The sequence below is a fragment of the Zonotrichia leucophrys genome, chromosome 13, assembly GCF_028769735.1.
Source record: "Zonotrichia leucophrys gambelii isolate GWCS_2022_RI chromosome 13, RI_Zleu_2.0, whole genome shotgun sequence".
Classification (NCBI taxonomy): Eukaryota; Metazoa; Chordata; class Aves; order Passeriformes; family Passerellidae; genus Zonotrichia; species Zonotrichia leucophrys.
In genome coordinates this window covers 14,672,008-14,690,930 of record NC_088183.1, presented here as the reverse complement: position 1 = coordinate 14,690,930, position 18,923 = coordinate 14,672,008, and the positions used below count along the sequence as shown (strand labels likewise).

Genomic DNA, 18,923 nt, shown 5'->3' with positions numbered 1-18,923 from the left:
AGTTAGTGTTAAATCTGGGCCCATTTTGTTTTGCTGTCTGTGGTTATTCTGGTGAAGGTGCAGCATTAATTCCAATGGCAAATTTTCCAAACCTTTCACAGAAAACAATCACTAACTACTCCTACAGAAAACAGCTTCACTCCGACAACTTGCAAAGAGAGCTAAATTCATAAAACTAATTTACTCACACTGTGTGCTAAAGTGTTGATAGAAAAACTTAGGTTTAAACAAACTGCAGATGTCTTTCCATAGATTGAACTCCACAGCAAGAAATAACTTTAACCTCTTTATCTTTCCCAAATCTGTAGAAATGGCAACAAGGCCAGTCCCCTCATCCACAACATTGTACATGAACATATTTTATTTACTTTGTATAAACCTGTGTCAGTGTCTGAGATGTAAAGGGGTGAGTGAAGGAAATCAATTATTCACCTTTAGACCCTCCTCTATCTGGAGAACAGAACACACTTAGAGAAAGAGCTGCCAGGTTACAAAGACTCTGAGGTGCTGACCTGCAGGGCTGTGGAGCCTCACACCAGTGAGGCATCACCTCCCAACCCACCTCAGACTCAGAAAATCAATCTGAACCCAGCAAACTTGGGCTTGTAGAATTCTGTTTGCTGGCAGTAAAAAACTATTAACTTTCATACAATGATTCCTGCAGATGTCAGGGAGAAAGAGTCAGGGCAAATAAAACAGATTTGTAACATTTTATTGAACAGCAGGAAATGTAGCTTTTGTTCATCATGCTGCTGGATGTAAGGTCAATTTGCACATGTGTAAATAAACTTTTCCATGTTTTCAAAGCTGCTGCTCTGAAAACAGCTCAGGCAGTGACAGCCACAGAACCATCCAGGGAAGATTGAGGTACAGAGCACAGGGCTGGGAGCAGCAGAGGGATCTGTGGCTGTAAATCCAGCTACAGCCACATGGTAAATTGTCAGTGGCTATTTTGTGCTGAGCCATCTGTTGCCTTGGCTACAGTGCCAGCAAGGATTTAAGGGTATCTGGATGTCTGTACAAGCTCCAGAAAACCCAAACTCTGCTGTTTGGCAAGAGCAGCCCTGAGCTGCATTACACAGGGAGCCTTGCTGCTGGCTGGGCACACATGTCAGGAACAAGCAGTGTCCAACACCCAGCTCCCTCTGACCTGTACAGCCAGAGGTTTCTGTCCCACATCCTGCAGTGTTTCCCTCAAATGTAATTCCTGCATCTGTATCACAAGTAACTTAGCAGAGCCCATGGGAGGCGTTGTTCTCCATCAGTGCCTTTCTTCAGAGTAGATGGTGCTCCAAAATAGAATATTTGTGTGTAGATATAATTGTTTTCAGTTGAGAAGTAGTCTTGTAAAATTTGATCACAGATCTGTTGGTGAGGGTTTGAAATGTTGCTCCACAGGCTGCTTTCCATCTTCCAGAACTCTGGAAATGCGCTGAAAAAACACCAAAACATATTTCATATGTTAACATTGATTCTGTGCTGGATTCAGTAGTAAGTGTAATAATTACTTGTGTCTTTAAGCTGTAGCCAGAGAAAAAATACATTGACCAAACCCTGCATATTTTGAATTAATTTCTCTATTCTGCAAAACTTTAAACATGTATTTAAACCCATCCACATGATTCCAAACATGTTATGAAGCACTTCACAAGTGGATTTTTATCTGCAGTTGGTCCTTTTTCTGCCATGTAAGAGAGAATATTCAATCCTCTGTCATATTTAAATTTAAATATGAGTGGAGGAGATAGTGCTGAAAAGCTGCAGCTCCTGGGTCTGAAATGAGCAAGTGTGTGATAAATTGCATATAAGTGAAATGCTACAGACTTCATGTTAATAGGTTATTCTTGTTTCTACCAGAAAAAATGTGATTATGAGCACATTTAACTGAAGGCTTTCCTAAATGTTGCTATGTGGTCCCTGAAGGCATAATCCTTTTTTTTTTTTTAAGAAAATCCCAAAACTGCAGAAAGTAATGAATATAAATTAAACTCATTACCCAGGAAAAAAGAAACCAAAACAACAAGCCCTTTGCATTGAAAGATCAGAAAAGCTGGCATGTAAAATATTCCAGAATACTTTCCTTGGTAGCTACCCACATCTGCATTAAATGTCACCCTCCCATTACCTTCAAAGTAGGAAAACCCTCACATTCTGTGTCTGAATAGCTAATCTGGATATTATTTTCTCGTTTTTCTTTTTTTCCCCCTTTTTTTAATTAAAAAAAAAATTCCTGTCAAACACTACAGTAAATGAAATAGTTTTAATTTTGTGGAAATTTCAGACATCAGTGAAACGCTCCTCACTTTAGAGGAAGGCAGCCGGCTTTAAACCAGTGACAGCTCCAGCAGAAGCCGATTTCCCCTTCGCACTCATCATCTCCCCGCAGCATCCCCGGGCGGTGCCCGCTCGGGGCCCGGCGCTCCCATCCCGGCCCGGTCCCGCCCGGAGCCGCCGCTCCCCTCCGGCCCTGCGGCTCCGCTCTCGGCGGGCAGCCCGCGCCCTCTGGCGGTGCGGGAGCGGAGCTGCACACGGGGGTGAGGCCGGCATCCTTTCAGTCCTGCATCCCGCCATCCCTGCATCCTTCCATCCCTGCATCCCTCCATCCCTGCAACCTTCCAGTCCTCCATCCCTGCATCCCTCCATCCCTGCAACCTTCCAGTCCTCCATCCCTGCAACCCTCCATCCCTCCATCCTTCCATCCCTCCATCCCTGCATCCTTCCATCCCTGCATCCTTCCATCCCTGCAACCTTCCAGTCCTCCATCCCGGCATCCTTCCCATTCCTCCATCCTTCCAGTTCTCCATCCCCAATTCCCTGCATCCCCCGTCATCCCTCCATCCCGCATCTCTGCATTCCTTCATCCTTCCACCCCTGCATCCTTCCTACACCTGCATCTCTCAGTCCTTCCAGCCCTCCATTCCTGCATCTCTGCATTCCTCTATCCCTGAATCCATCCCTGAATCCATCCATCCCAGAATCCATCCATCCATCCCTCCATCCATCCCTGAATCCATCCATCCATCCCAGCATCTCCCCCACTGGAAATGCTGCCCCAGCCAGCTTTGATTCCACCCCTCTCTCTGACAAAAGCAAAGAGTTTCCCTTATGAGCCCATTTGTCTCAAAAATACTTAATTTTCATAGCACAGAACTTAGGAACATGTAACCCATCCCTTTCCCCCCCTTCCTCCAAACACACAGGACCTACCATTGTTTTAAGTAACTGGTTCACTTTCTTTCTTTTGAAGGTTTTCTTGTCACCATCTGAGGTGGAAGGGAACACTGGATGGCTCAGCCTGTGTGAGGCAATTGTTTCATCAGATGCCACAGTGCTGACAGACAGAGTTACTCCTTAGGATGGAAACAATATTGGTTACACAAAACAAAACCAAAAAAGGAGAGTCAGACTGTAAGACAAAGCAGAACTCAAAATTGTGAAGTACTGCAATGACTAGAAAAAATGGAGACATTTTTAATCCAACTATAACCCTAGAATAAAAAATTACATAATAGGGAAACAATAAACTTCATTACATTGAAACTGAACAGTGAAAAAAACCAACCAATCTGGCCAAAGAATTAAAAATAGATAAACACATGCCAGAGAAGTGGGCCATGGCAGGCTGTTGTGTTGTGCTGAACATCTGTTTCAGGCATCTGGAAAGAGAGGGGCAGTGAGAGGAGTAGATGAAAAGCAGGCTAAGAAATGGGATGTCCTGTGGAGCAAGGGGGTAAAAGAGACTGAAAATGGGCCTGTTTTGTCTGTGTGCCCCAGCCTAGAGATGAGCTCCAACTTCAGTCTCACTTTTCCTTTTCTTTCACACATCTGTCTGGGGCCAGCTGTGTTATCTTGCTTCCCCTGCCTCCCTGGTAAGGCAATCTATGGGATTCCTCTCTGGCTTCAAAACCAGCAGTTGAAATCCTGTTATGGGGCAAGCTCTGGGGATATTCATCCCCCAGAGCACAGCACAGAGCATTTCTCCCAGTCTCTCACACTGCCCTTGGCTGTAAGCCTTGTTTGTGCTCCTGAGACCCTACAGAGCAGGGAAGCTGAATAAACCTTGCCTCTTTCTAGGCAGCAGGAATGCTCACACTGTGCAAGGAAGTGAAACCAGAGCTCCAGGAGTAACAGAATTTGCATTATGGCACAAGGTGCTGTGGTGTTACCCAGCATTTGGAGCAGTACAGCCTCACATGCACAGAACACTCCTCCACTATAATCTTTGTCCCAGTGGATTTCACAAGGGTGGAGAGAGCTGTAGCCCTGCTAGGAGCAAACCCTTCATTGCTGTTTTCTTAACATCCTAATAAAATTCAGAATTCTCACCCTGGGGTAAGCACCTTACCTGCGATAGTAGGCATAGAACGACTGACAGTGCTCATCTGCTTGAGGACAGAAGTTTTCTGAGGTGCCACCACGTGTTCTGAGAGGTTGGTGTCACTCATGAACTCGTATTTCCTTGATAGCTGTTAAATAAAAAAGCCCCAGCGTTATTGAGGGACTGAGACTTTGGTTCATGTATCATATGAAGTACAATCTAAAAATATGTAACAATTTTGCAGATAATTTATAGTTAGATAAAAACTTCTCATTCTACATAGAAAAGAATGAGAAGAATTCTCAATTCTAAAGAATTGAGAATTCTAAAAAGTTACAGAAGTAATCTGTGACCTGAAATCTGAATTCCTACCCTATTTTTGGCATAATACCATCAAACAACTCTGGGTGTGATCTGCAAAGAAAAATGAAGTTTTGAAAACATTTCATTTTAATTCCTATTGCATTAACATGCCCAGCTTGGCTGCTTTGTCACTGAGTTTTTGAAGCAGAAGAAAATCCTCTAACTCAATTCACAGTGGGATCCCCGCAGTTTGGTGTATGTGTTATCTAATTTCATCAAAAGCCAAAGGTGTTACTTGGTTTTCTATATCAGGGCTCCTCAAAGGATGACTGTGCTTTATCTCTCTTTTGCACAAGGACATGCAGTGTAAGACAGTCATAATCATCCATGAGTTTCTCTGTGCTTCCCCAAACAGCCTTGGCTTTCTACTCCATTCATTTTACCTTTGATGATTCCTTCAAACATTTTTGATCAAATTATTTATGCTCCCTCCATGTAGTTCAACAATCTGTTACTGCCTGGCTTTTTAATTTAGATGGGGCCTGTGTATCTAGAGGACATACACTAAAATCAAATTCTCTTCAGGATTAAACTGTGTGTATAAAAAAGGCCCGGTGTAAGTGACATAAGTCACTGGAATGATCCAGCAGGGCAATAAAAGCCCTTGGATGATCTATGGAGTGCTTCCAAACTTCAGTCTGGCACCATTGAAGGAGCAGTGTTTGCAATCTTGCAGTTTCCTAACAGCTGCATGTTCCATAACAAGGTACAAAACGTCCAGGGCTCATCACTTCTGAATCAGCCCTGACTGCGAGGAGCTGCCGTGAAATGTCAGCACAGTCAATTGCCTCTCCACAGGAAAGCAGCTTAACCCTCCCCACACAGTGCTCCTTTTGCAGCTAACCAGAATCTGCCAGAGCCTCACAGCTCTGGTATCTGTCACCAGAAGCCAGGAAGGATGATCTGATTTTCTCACTGATTTGTTTTCTCTGCAGCATCGCGCATGTTTCATTCATGGCAGGGCAGATCATCTCTGCATCCTTCCCTTTATGACAGCTGCAGTTCTCTGGGATATATTTTCCTTTTTTAAGGAAAGGGGTAATGTCCTCTTTTTCATGGATTATAAAACACTAAATCAGTGACATACACATTTCATGTCAGAGATGGAAATATCAGCTGCTGCCTTCTCATCAGCAAACACCACACTGCTTCTTTTTGTTCTTTTTTTGGACCTTCTCATCTTGACTTCAGGATGAGGATTATTTTGAGGAGCAGTCTCCTCTGCTTCTGCCTTTCCTTGCTTTGGTAGCACTGCTTCCAGATCAAAGCTGCAGGAGCAAAAGAAAGAAAAGTACAAGTTTCTTAGTGATATTTTAAAAGCTGCTGGTATTCTGATGTCATTTCCCCATGAAATATAAATGCAGGTCATTCTCTCCTTCTACTTTCTAGGCAGCCTTGCAAACTGCTGGCAAAAAGTATCTGATGTGCTTCAGCAGCTGGCAACTGGAGATACAAATAAGATGCCTTCAGGCAGTGTGACACCATCTTAAAATGTAGTGAAGAACGTCAAATATTAAAATGAGCTCAAATCCCTCTTTATAGATTTGTGCATCAGCTTAACTAAACAGAGCAGAGCTCACATGGCAAGTTGATGTGCGGTGATGGTGGTGCTGAAAGTGAGGCAGGCTCTTCTGGATGTACAAGGACCAAAGTGGAGCACAGTACTGCAGTCTGTTGCCATGTCTTAAATGCATTCTCCTATGTATTTCACCATAATAAAAGTGGACAAGACTGCACACATCCAGAGATTAACCCCCCCTTCCATCTTCTTTCTTCGTCTAATTTTTACAGTTTAAAAATTGGGCTACTTCTCATTAAAAAAAACCAAACCATGAAATTGGTGCTGGCTTTACTCCCTTCTCAACCTTTGGAGCATGGGACTGAACTTATGTTACAACATAAAAATTGATAAACCAAGAAGTGTGGTCACTCTGTTGACCTAGAAACAAATTAACATCCTAAGAACCAAAACCAGGTGCAGGATGCCTTGTCTGGCTGTGTCAGAGGTGTCCTGGTGTGCTGCAGCACACAAATGATGTTTGTCTGCTCCACCCTTCTGCAGGGCAGCAGGAGCAGCCTCAGGAATCTCAAAGAAGAACAAGGCCTGACTTAAAAACCAACCCTTCCATGTTAGGGTCATACACCACTGGACTTTTTCAAAGTGAACTGCTCAGAAAGGGAGATTAGATGTTTAAAAAATAATCAAACACTGCTCAACAGGTTCAGTTTTATATGTACCTTGTTTGGGAGGAAGTTTTGTGTGCCTGAAAGATAATTTATAAAGTGAACTAAACAATTTGTGGATGAAAAAGCTATACCTATAATTGTTCTCTCAAATTTAAAAGTCTCTTTGTTTTCCATTTGGTAAAGCATTTTACATTACTATAGACTTTACTAAAACTAGACTTTAGATTTTACTAAAATCTTCCACCTCCTTTTCAAGTTTGTAAAATGTAAATACAAAAGGAACAACCTTTACAAACAAAATATCCTAATTAAGTTAAAAGCTGTTTAAAAAGAAACTTGTAAAAAACCACAGATCTTGGTAAGTGTTTAGAAAGTAATTTAATTCTAAAAATATTTATTTTCTGAAAATGAAATACCAGTTTTTTTTTTTTTTTTTAATGGGAGTTGAACACATTTTGTCTATTAAGTTTGAAACACTGTAGTTTTCAGCATAGAGGGAATGATAGCTACAATTTCAAACAATGTTGGTGTAGTCTAAAAAAGCTGCTGGTGATTTTCATTGCATTTATAAAATCTTACTGTTTCATCTCATAAAACTGATTAAAAACCAGGACTGAAAAAGAGGAATTCTTTATAACCAAGTGTATTTGTAACCAACCTTTCTGAGGCAGGTTTCCTGGGAGTGCTGCAGTCGGAGCTGATGGAGCGCATGGAGATGAAGGATAACTGGCGGTAGGATTTCAGCACCGACCTCGGCCGCCCCACCCTCTTCTCATCAAACTCTGGCTATAGCAGGGAACAGAAACACATCCTGTCAAATTCCTGGCTCTTAATACATCCTCCTAACACAGGGCTTCAACGCTGTGCAGGTGTTTAACACCTGGCTTAAAGAAGTTGTCTGCTCCCATTAATTACTGTGATTTGTCCTGGGTCTGGATGAGTCCTTACTCTTCAACCCTCCCAAACTCTATTCACAAAGTACATTCTCTGCAAAATTATAAATAATTATAAATAGGCTGGGGTTTTTAACCCAAACCTGCCCAAAACCATCCTAAACACAATTCACAAAGTCTGTTCTCTGCAAAATTTTAAATTGGTTGGGTTTTTTAAGTGCTAGATCGTTCAAGCAAGAGGCAAGATTTCTGATTGTGGATTACAGCCTCTGGTTTTGCAATTATTATTGCAACAATATTATAACAATACATAATCATAGAATTATAATTATATAATAATGTATTATTATAATAATATCATTACACTATAATATATTAGATGTAAATATATATTAGAATATCATTATTGCATTATAATATACAATGTATTGTATATTATTGCATTATAGTATATTATTTATTATATACAATATTATACATTAAATAATATATTATGCATAATATATAGTAAAAATATTATAATATATATAATTCATAATTATAATATCACACAATTTCAAGTAAATTATTGCAATTACAGCCTCTATTATTGCAAAATAAAAGCCATATTCAGATAGATATATAGAATTTTCATCATACAGGTATATAATACAGCACATATCCAAAATTTAAATTAGAAACTTGCTACTTTTCCCCTTTTAACATTCTATTATAAAATCACCAATGCTGAAAGCAAAAATATAAAATAATTTCCAAAGCAACTGGCATTTAATCACAAAAACCAGGCAATGTCATTCTTGCTACCCTGCACAACTCAGATAGAATATTTTATTCAAGAATTATCTGGGGAGTTTGTGTTCAGAAGTTATCCTTCAATTGCCAGATATTTCAGTTTGTTCTCAACTAATATTTATAGTATTATACACATGACAGGTTTTACTTCACAACACAGCTGGAAGTGGCTGGCACAGGGAGACATCAATTGCAGATCAAAGCCCTAAACCACTAAGAAAAATTACAAAGAGAACAAACATAAGAACTTGCTTTTACTTCCTCAATAAGGCTGAAAAGATTTGCAATTTTAAGTCGTAATAAAATATACAAAAAATCTTCCAGAGTGAGGAATATCTACTGTGTCAGAGAATTGAATCAGCTCTTGGATGACACAACTCAGATCTTACTATTTTTATATCACAAGAAAATCCATAAGCAAAACAAAATAGCATGTTTCTGTTTAGAAGAAGATGTGTGTTAAATAAAGAGAAATTGGGTAGAGGTTAAAAGGAGAGTAATACCAATTCTCTGGCTCCATATTGTTTTTCCACTTTAACTTTTAAATGCATGAAACATTCCTCCATCCGGTCATGGAAAGGACGAAGATTATCAGAAACTCTTCTTCCGTGAATTTTAATTCCAGCCCCAAGGAAAGGTATCTTAGGAGGAACAAAAGAAGAAAAAAGGTGAGACTTTTCATTTGTGTCCAACAACCTCTCTGGCTCTGTTTAAATTATCTGGGAAATCAACTGCAAATCTCTTCCTGTGACTGGCAGGTGGATTTGCCCATTGATGTCAGCTTGGAGCAGCAGATACAAGATGGAAAAGGCTCATGGAAAATGGGTTTTCCCAGTAAATTTCTGAAAAATATTGGTTGCTTCACAGAAACTGTTTTCTCTCTTCTATATATTTTAATTTTACGAGATTTGTGCAAAATACTTTTAGCTCCCCTTCTGCCACTAACCTGTTCTAACTGCTTTACTTCAGCTTTTACATTCTTTTACATTTCTTTTGCATTAATATCTGGGATTTTTTGTAAAATCCACTTAGATTCCACACTTCCTTTTTGTGTTCTGACTCAGTAAATACCGTGAACATTGATCCACCTGTCACATTGATTATATTTTATGGAAGTGAAATTCCAAAATAACTTTTAACATTGTGGTGTTAAAGCCCATCTGTTACTGACAGATATGTTTGTCCTCCTTAGAGGGATTTGCAGGGAAAGGTAGCAATTTCCCTTATTTCCTAATGCCAGGTGACATTGTGGTCAGCCAACCCCACTGAGTTCATGGAGAGATTCTGATGGCCAGAACACAACCACACACAAAGCTGTGGTGGGCAATGACACGGGAGAAACTGTAAAGGTACGACTCAAATAGTAACCAAACCAGGATGAATCAAAATGAAACAGGAAGAAACTTCAAAAACATCAAGAAAATAGTACAAACTATTCCACTGAAACTATTTGGAAGATTCATTTCAAGGCTGGGAGAGGAATGAACAGTAAATTTGTGCTGTTTCTCATCTATGAAAGAGAGACAGAATCATGGAATCATTGAATAGTTTGGGTTGGAAGGGACCTTTAAAGGTCATCCAGTCCAACCTCTTGCCATAGACAGGGACAATTCCATCAGTTGCTCAGAGCCAACCTGACCTTGGACGTTTCTAGTGAGTACAAAAATGAGATGTGGAACATGAGGAGAAACACCTTGAGCCATTCATTTCTGATCGTAAAATCCCAGATGAACTCCCACTATTTCTCACCATCCCTCTATCTATTGATAGAAATTGTTTCTCTTTTGGACTGTTTAATGGAAATAGAATAGATAACTTCTGAGGTCATGTTTTTTTCTGCTTCATTATCATTATCAGGTCAACAGAAAGAGCCATTTTCCCTTGAATCTCAGCAAAATAATGTTTTTTTCTGCTACCACCTTCCATAGGCATTTTCCTCCTTGAGGACAGAAGGGTTCTTCAGGCTGGTTGTCTTATTTTACATACACAGTATATAAAATAATAAATAGTAAAGCCAAATAACGTCAGTGCTGCCAGTATAGCGAGAATATTCAGTTCCCCTCTGGAGATACAGATAAGAATGTTTGCTTATAGTCTTCCATGCTGTTTACCACACAGAAGAAAGACAGCAGAAATCCTGAAGGGCCACTGAGCATGAAAATAAATCCTGAGAGCAGCAAATACTTCATTAATGTTTCTAGTGGACAAAAAACCCAAACCAACCTCCACAAAAAACCCCAAATACTCTAGGAAAGAGTTATTTCCCAAGAGAGTTTCTGACATTTGCCAAGCCCAGAAATTAATGAAATCATTATGACTTTTGTCATGCTCTCAGTTTTCTCTTCAGGAATACAACCCAAGCTGGAAATCCCATCCCTTTTAATTATAAATTTGGCCTGCTATATGTGGCATTTGATAAACCATTCCAGATGATGTGTTGTACAAAATACCTTTCAAGGGTTAAAAAGAAGTGGAAATGACACAATCAGCTCAATGCTGTGTTCTCCTGCTAGGCAGGAATGGAACAAAGGAATCCTGGTGAAGCCTCAGTGGTGGCTGTCAGTGAGAAATTACCTGCCAAGCAATCAGATCTTTGAGTCTGTTCAGCTTCTCTGTATCCTCTGGATGGTGTTTGATATATTCTTCTGTAAAGAAAGCCTTAGGAAAAAAAAATAAATACAGTCCATCATTTTGACATGTAAAGAAATCAAGCATTAATCCACAAAGCCCAGCTGGTGATCATAATATTGGTCATCAAAGAGGAGAGGCACATGCATGGTCCTCAGCCAGATGCTGCTGGTGATAATTTCTCCCTCTATCAGCTGGGAACTGAGGTGCACTTTTTAAAAAGATGTATTTGGTATTTATCCAGCACTTCTGACTTTGAGACCCTTATTATGAAACCAAATTATTATTTATTTTATTAAGTTTACAGTGAAACTAAAAAGGCACAGATTTGGAGTATCATGCTTTACATCAATTGATAAGCTCAGTTATTCTGGTTTGACTTCAAAGACAGAGGTGACCAGGAAAAGAGGATATGAGGATCCCCTGACTGATGGAATGATGGTTTTCCTGTTCCCCCATCCCCACTGCACTGCCACTTTAACAAGGATGTAGGGAGATTGTGAAATGGTGCACCTGAAAATGTTCTTTACAGTGACTCCAAAGCTCCTACCTTCTCATATTTAGCAAAGCCACCCATAACAGCTGGATCAACAATTCCGTTCAGAAGCATGGAAAGTGGATTAATAGGGAGGTTCTCATCACTCTGGTACTGGTTAATCATCATCAAAATCTTTTCATTTGTTGTGGACATGGTCTCAATAGCATTCTCTAAAGGACTAATTGTGCACTGCAAAGAAACAAGATTTCAAAGGTTCATAAAGATATAAACAGGTTGTTTTGCTTTTATAAAACTCATATACATGAACAACAGTTTTGCAATTCAGCAAACCCACACAGACCTGTTCAGTTCTGAAACTATAAATCAGGCATAAGATATATTGATCCTGTATTGAGCAGTAGAAAGATTAAATGTAAATAATAATGGTTTTGAATGTATAAAAAGAGGGAACTGTGGCCTTGTTGATAATTTTGCAGACTGGTTTGCACATGAGGGTTGAATAGCTGCAATTTGGACAGACCTTGAGCACATCAATACTCACGTGGGAGATGGAGACCACCTCAAACCAGCGCAGGATCCCTGGGAGTTTGTAGGCTGTGACAAAGGAGGTCCTCTCAATCCACATAGACTATTAAACGACATAGCAGGAGAAAATGATATTTCAGGATTGAAACTTTCATCTTTTCTGCCTTCTGAGATATCAAAGGGAAATAGAGGTAGATGGAAAATATATGCATATTTTTTGAATAAAAAGACACTGCAAACTGAATCTAGCACAGTGATTGAGCAAATAGTTTTCCTGATTTCAGATTAGGTCATCTTCAGGCACAAAGCCTGCACAAAGCAGGGGAAAAAAAATTACCTTTTAATCTTTTAGTCTGTGTCCCTATTTTTGCCATTACAGATGAAAGAACTGTCATTAAATGACCTGCTCACGCCTCTACCCAGATTATATTTCCTCCCTCCACATTCAGAAGGTATTTCTGCAATTAAAAGCAGTAATAGCCCTATAACAACTTGCCAGAATTCTGACCTTTTTTTGTTCCTCTCATTTTTCTTTTCTGAACAAGACTGGCTGTTGGTATTTGGAATAGTTTGGAATAGCCACTGTTTCATTTACCCTGCTGCTCCTTATTTCTGAAACAACTCATGCAGGGATACCATAATAGATGCAATGAAAACACTCCAGTTGTCCCAGTTTCCACCTCTTTGAATGAAACATGCACCTTATCTATCGTCCTCAGCAATGAAAACATCAACAATCTAGCTCTTCTAAAACCATTTCAGGGTATTTTCATAAATGGGCCCAAAACTGTCTAGTTTGCAAAGGAAGCCAAGGAGCTGCTGAGTACTGACAGCACATTCTGGGATGTCAGAGTAGAGTTTGTGTCTGAGGTGCTGATTTAACTGCAGGTAGGAAGCTCTTACATGAAAGTGGTGACTCTGCTAATCAGCACACACATTACAGAAATTGTACATTTTGGGAAGAAATGGCTTTTCCCAGCAGTATGCCAAGAGCACAGCTTTAGCCATAAGGCTTGGATAGGATGCTTTTCAAAACAAACCATAAAATACCAGATACCTCTAAAATAAAAATACAGACACCACATTTTTATTCTTAACACTGAAAAGTAATTTATGGTGGTGTAGATTTCTTAGAATATTTGAAGAGTGAAGGCCATTCCTCAGCATTCCACCACCAGGCATGGGAGTAAAAATGACATAGGCAGTTCTCTCATGAGGTGAGATTTCACAGGACCCATGAAAGCAGACAGCACTCACTTCCTTGCCAGCCTGGCAGCTGATGGAAATGTTGCAAACCACAAGCAGCAAAGCATTTGATATTTATTTACATGTCACCTTGTTTCCTAATGAAAATCTGTACCAGAAAATGTTCCTGCTTAACACAAACACGTTGAACATGTTAACTGCACAATGTTTACCTGCAACTGGAACAGTGATGCATAATTAAGTACACAGGGGTAGTGCTGAAACAGAGAACTCTTGCATTTGGGTTTTTTGAACCAGATCTTTAAGTTAAGGTGTATATAATGAGTAATCTGAGCCTAAGCAAGGAGCTAGGATCAAAATTCAGTTACCAGAACTACATCCATCACCTTGTAGTTAATTTACTTACAGCAAATTCATTTTCAGGGTCAACAGATCCTCTTCTGACTGGTCTTGAATAGTGGAACCTCTGCACGTTGTTTGACTTATAAAAGCTGAAAGATTTAAAAATTACTATTGTAAAATACCAGAAATTAATGGATCTTTTTATCACAGAGAAATATTTCATTTTGAGTAGTTGAGTTTTTAATTAAAAGTAAATTTACTGCTCAGAAAAAAAGGACTTCACTGGAAACTCAGAAGGCAACTACTTTATCTATAAATCAGAGTCAAGACACAGTATTTTATATGTATTAAGCTTCAGCTTGTTACTGGGTGTATTTCCCAGGTATAAAAATTCCAGAACTTCCAGATTAATGTTCAAATCTACAGGAGGACTAGAAAAGATTTTTCCTCTCCTGTCTTGCTGTGGCACATGCCCTGCTTGCCACTTTATCCTGGTTTATGAAAGGAGTCTCTTTCATTCCAAAGAACTGACTGAGCAGAGCAGGTATTTTCACCTGGAGTGGAACATGGCACATGAAAAAGCAATTTAATCTTGTCCAACAATCCTGCTCTCAATGCTGAACAACATTCAACAAATTAAACTACTCAAGCCATTAATAACAATTTCGTGAGATAGATAATAGAATGTATATAAGTGCTTCTAGAGGGGTACACCAATGTAAAGAATCCTTTGCAAATTCGTGCAAAATTCATGTTATATTCATGTTATTCATATTAAATTCTGTTCTATTCAGCTAATGTTTCATTCTCCATCATTGTGAGCACATCTTTCCACTAAACTTGCAACCACTTGGCTTTTAGTACTGGCACTGCAGAGTTTTTTGCTGCTGCTAAATATTTTGCTTTCCAGAGAAAAATCTCTACTTTGTGTTTTTAGTATTCCTTTTAAATATTATTTAAATTTAAACCCTTGTTAAGTAAAAGCTAATTTTGCAGAAAAAAACCCAAACTCAGAGATCTCTTCCAGTAAAACTGAACCATGTTTTGAAAGCCCAGAAAAACAAATAGAGCAATCCCAAACATCTGAGTTAAACAAACCATGGTATGTTGGTTCATAGGAAACTATGATTTCTGATCCAAACTGCAAAGATTTTCTTCATCACAAAAGAAATGTAACTGGAAAATACTGCCACACTGAGTCAGATCCCTTTATGCAGTTCCAGCTGAAAGGAATATATTGAAGCTCTTTGATAGAATAAATTCATTGTCAACACCTCATGTAACGAACAATTAAATGCCCAATAAAGTAAACTCATAAAAGTAAATCTTTGAGCCCAGATGTAATCAGCAGTTTGGTTGAATTCTGCAGCTGAGACAAACCATTACAAAATCTCCCTTATGAGCAGAGATTGTACTTTACAAGGAACACTTTGCTACATAAACTGAAGCAGTTTGAAGTGTGGCTGGCTCTACACCTAAATCTGGTCCAACAAGACCACATTTATAATCTGCCTTTCAGTTACTGATTTTAAAATGAATCAGTAGTTGAAATGAGTTGAAGCTGAAATTAGAGCCACAATTTTTTGTGGCTTTTTGGGCTGGGTTGTTTTTTGGTCTGTCTTTTTTTATTTTAAAATCCTGTCACACCAGACCTGTGCTTGGATCTGCTTTATTTACTTTGGTGTATGTGGGGAGGTGATTCTTATTTTTCCACTCTGAGTCAGTTGCTACTTCAGTAAAGATTCCATAGAGAAAGCTGCAGACCAAGGGCACACCTGGTTTGGAAGCAGCTCTTGGCCAGTCTGTTCTCAAAACACTTTGCTCAGTTAATTTCCTTTATTCCTTTACAAAACCCATATTCCATTGCACCAGCAGAAACCATTTTGCCCCTCTGTATTCTGCATGGACCAGACAAGATATAACAAGAGTCTTTCATTCAAGAGCCTTCATTCAACCACTCTCACACTGCCAGTCACCTCCAAAAGCCCTCTCCCCACCCCTTGTCTGAGAAGCTGTGTTGAAATCTCAATAACTTCAACCCAAAGCACAGATTCCACCTCCCTGCCCTGCATCCAGGAGTTATTTCTTCAGTGGTGCATGGGCACAAGCTCTCCCATGGAGTTCCTGGGGAACATCCAGGACAGGTTGGAAGGAGCTCTGAGTAGTGTCCCTCACAAGCTGTTCTCTGATTCTAGGAGTACATAAGTCAGTAAGTTAATACAACAAAAACTCCAAGATTCATTGGAAAATGACTGACTTCACAAAATAATGGTTGACAATTTAAGAATATGGACTGAATTTCATTATACTGTCTACTACAGAAATTCACTTACTTTATGATTTGATCAGGCACTGCCTTATTTTTGAATCTAGGCTGCTCCTCCAGGACTGGCTGTACTGTAAAACATTGGATGTCTGAAAGTGTGAAAGTTAAGGGCATGTTAATAACTATTAGTATGAAATACTGTAGGCTGCAGGAGAAATAAAAAAAATAGTAATAAAGACATTATCTGATGAAAAATCTGAAGTGTTCAGGGTTTCATTTCTGGAGTTTCCTTGGCCAAAAAAGGAGAAATCTGCCAGTAGTAACCAGTGAATACATATTAATTCTAAACTGCATATTTTTATTATTTCCTGAGCTTGAATATCTGCAGCTGAATTTATCACACTGACTCATTCATTAAATTTTTAAGCTCAGGCAACTTACAAAAATAACATCAACCATATCTGATGTTAACAGTTTCACTGTGTAGCTTTAGGCATGCATAAAGTCATGATGGTTAACATTTTATTTTGAAATCTGTAACTGAATAGCCCTTTTACTTGAGATTTCGTTTTTCTATAGAAGTGCTGTTTTGAAAATCTGAATACTGTATTTGTAAGTAAATATATCACATCCTTACATATTTCAGTATGTTTGAAACTCATGCCCTCTGGTTAGATCCTTTTGCATAAGTGCAGAAGTACTTCCTATCTCCTGCTCCTTGCAAATAGATGAGCAAATTCTACCTTAAGGACTGAAACATGTGTTCTCCAAAAAAAAAAAAATTAATTAGTTAAGAGACAAGATAGACTTGGGAGAGCCTGGCTTTCAAGCTTAATGTGCTATTTTAGACAAGCCTGTAATACTCCCACTTCAGTCCCAACAGTGTGAAAAGAAAGTATTCCCTTTTTCCTCCAGAAAGTTCCATCAGAACAGACTCAAGAGAGTATGTGGAGTATTACAACATTACCTTGAAAATTAATAAAGGAAAATCAGCATACAATGAGGTGATCTCATATCTGCTCAGTCAGTAATGACTCAAATCAGAAGAAAAAGATAATCAGAGTTATTCTAATCAAGAAAAATTGAGGCCATTCTAGAAGCTGGTTAACAAGGTTTGTAATTTAATTTTCCTAAGAAAATTTCTGAGGGACCTGGGACATGTTTATGTTGCCAAGAAATGGAGGTGATACTGAAGTGTGGTGCCACTCAGAGCAGTGCTCAAAGAAGACATGAATTAAACATCAGGACATAACAGCTATGAATGTGAGGTAACAGAAAATTTGCTGCTTTAAACTGGGTCTCTTCTAGTGTGTGACACTGGTTTTGCCATTTGAAGAAAATAAAGCTAAACCATGTATGAGCTACAATGAATTTTCTTCCCTGAAGGGCTGTCAAGCCCTAGCACAGGCTGCCCAGGGAAAGGGTTGAGTCACCATCCCTGGAGGGGTTTAAAAAACATGTAGATGGGGCACTTGGGAACATGGGTGAACAAGGTTTATGGTTGGACTCAACCTTAAAGGTTTTTTCCAGCCTAAATGTTTCTATGACGAATGAAAGAGACAGACTCCTTAGAACTGCCAGAAAAACAGGAGCTCTCTTAGGAGCAAACCAGAAAAGACATGGAGGACGTGCAGGCAAAACTGCAAACTGAGCTGCCATGTTGGTAATCTTTCAACCTCTTCAGGAAATTATTGTTTCACACGGTGTCCTGGACTGCCTAGCAAATTGTATTCTATTTACCATCTGTGTGGCAGTTGTTTTCTGTTCAGTGGGCAGATTTCTTTATCTCTTCCACAATATTCCTCCCTCTGTGGACACATCTGCTGATAACAGCTATTGAATGTCACTGCATGGCTGATAAGAACTGCAGCATCCCACTGGGAGATGTGAGCCCAGAGGGAGGAGCCAAGCATTCCTGCCTGGATACAATCTGGAGATTCTGGAACACCAGCCAAGCATTCCTGCCTGGATATAATCTGGAGATTCTGGAACACCAGCACAGCTTCTCCACTGGATTCCCCAGAGGAACAGCAGCTGCCTCTTCTTCCACTGGATCTTCAGAGGAAGAACACATCCTTCTCTACAGATCCCCCTTGCTCCAGCAGAACCAGCCCTGACACTGCAGGAGGGCTGAGCCACAATTCCAATGGAACTGCTGCCAACACCCTGACCCACAGGGTGTCAGGTTGGGTTCTGACTCTGGCAGTGTTGTTCTAGTGTACTGCATTGTTTATTTTTTTATTTTCTTCCCTAATAAAGAACTGTTATTTCCTGCTCCCATTTTTTTTTGCTGGAAAGCCCCTTAATTTAAAATTTATAGCAATTTGGAAGTGGGGGGGTTTACATTTTCCATTTCAGGGAATGCTCCTGCCTTCCTTAGCAGGCACTTGTCTTTCCAAACCAAGACACACGGACAAACTCATGCTAACAACAAGGTTCCCACCCCTCCTTCCCTCTCAATCTCCCCCACGTGCAAGGATACATTGACCAGGAGAGTTCCTGACATCCTCTCCAGGTGCTGCAGTGGTGTTCATCTTCTCAGCACTGGGGAACTGGCTCATCAGCTGGGCCTGGAAATCCTCCCTTCTCTCGTACTCCTTGCCACGGTAGATGAACACTTTGTTCTGCAAGAATGAGGAGGGAATCACTGCCTGGCCAGGGTGGGGCTGAGGCAGAAGCTGCAGTTTCATGGTAATCCACACAAAGGCACAGCAGTGGCCAAGCTTTGGAATGGGGGTTTCTGTTTTCTGAATATCAACCAGTTGTACAGCCAAACACCATTTTGACCAGGGGCTGGAAAGCAGCGCTGACTCTCCGGAGACTCTGGACTCAAAGATTTATTATTCAGAAACAGTAACAGTGGTTTAACCCCAGCCTATCATTTCACTGTTTTCCCAAAGTTTT

At 39.8% G+C, this 18,923-nt stretch overlaps 1 protein-coding gene across 1 annotated transcript in view; it reads right to left on the bottom strand.

Annotated features, from left to right (window-relative positions):
• Nucleotides 1–731: 731 nt before the first annotated feature.
• DOCK2 (dedicator of cytokinesis 2) overlaps nucleotides 732–18,923 on the bottom strand; it is a 160,595-nt gene continuing 142,403 nt past the window's right edge. Inside the window, exons 41-52 of the mRNA XM_064724696.1 lie at nucleotides 18,502–18,643; nucleotides 16,087–16,168; nucleotides 13,818–13,902; nucleotides 12,222–12,308; nucleotides 11,732–11,908; nucleotides 11,128–11,211; nucleotides 9,057–9,194; nucleotides 7,527–7,654; nucleotides 5,769–5,949; nucleotides 4,346–4,466; nucleotides 3,208–3,350; nucleotides 732–1,432 (exon numbers count right to left, since the gene is read on the bottom strand). Coding sequence (XP_064580766.1) covers nucleotides 1,358–1,432; nucleotides 3,208–3,350; nucleotides 4,346–4,466; nucleotides 5,769–5,949; nucleotides 7,527–7,654; nucleotides 9,057–9,194; nucleotides 11,128–11,211; nucleotides 11,732–11,908; nucleotides 12,222–12,308; nucleotides 13,818–13,902; nucleotides 16,087–16,168; nucleotides 18,502–18,643 — 1,443 coding nt within the window. The 3' untranslated portion in view covers nucleotides 732–1,357. The remainder of the gene's footprint in view (nucleotides 1,433–3,207; nucleotides 3,351–4,345; nucleotides 4,467–5,768; nucleotides 5,950–7,526; nucleotides 7,655–9,056; nucleotides 9,195–11,127; nucleotides 11,212–11,731; nucleotides 11,909–12,221; nucleotides 12,309–13,817; nucleotides 13,903–16,086; nucleotides 16,169–18,501; nucleotides 18,644–18,923) is intronic.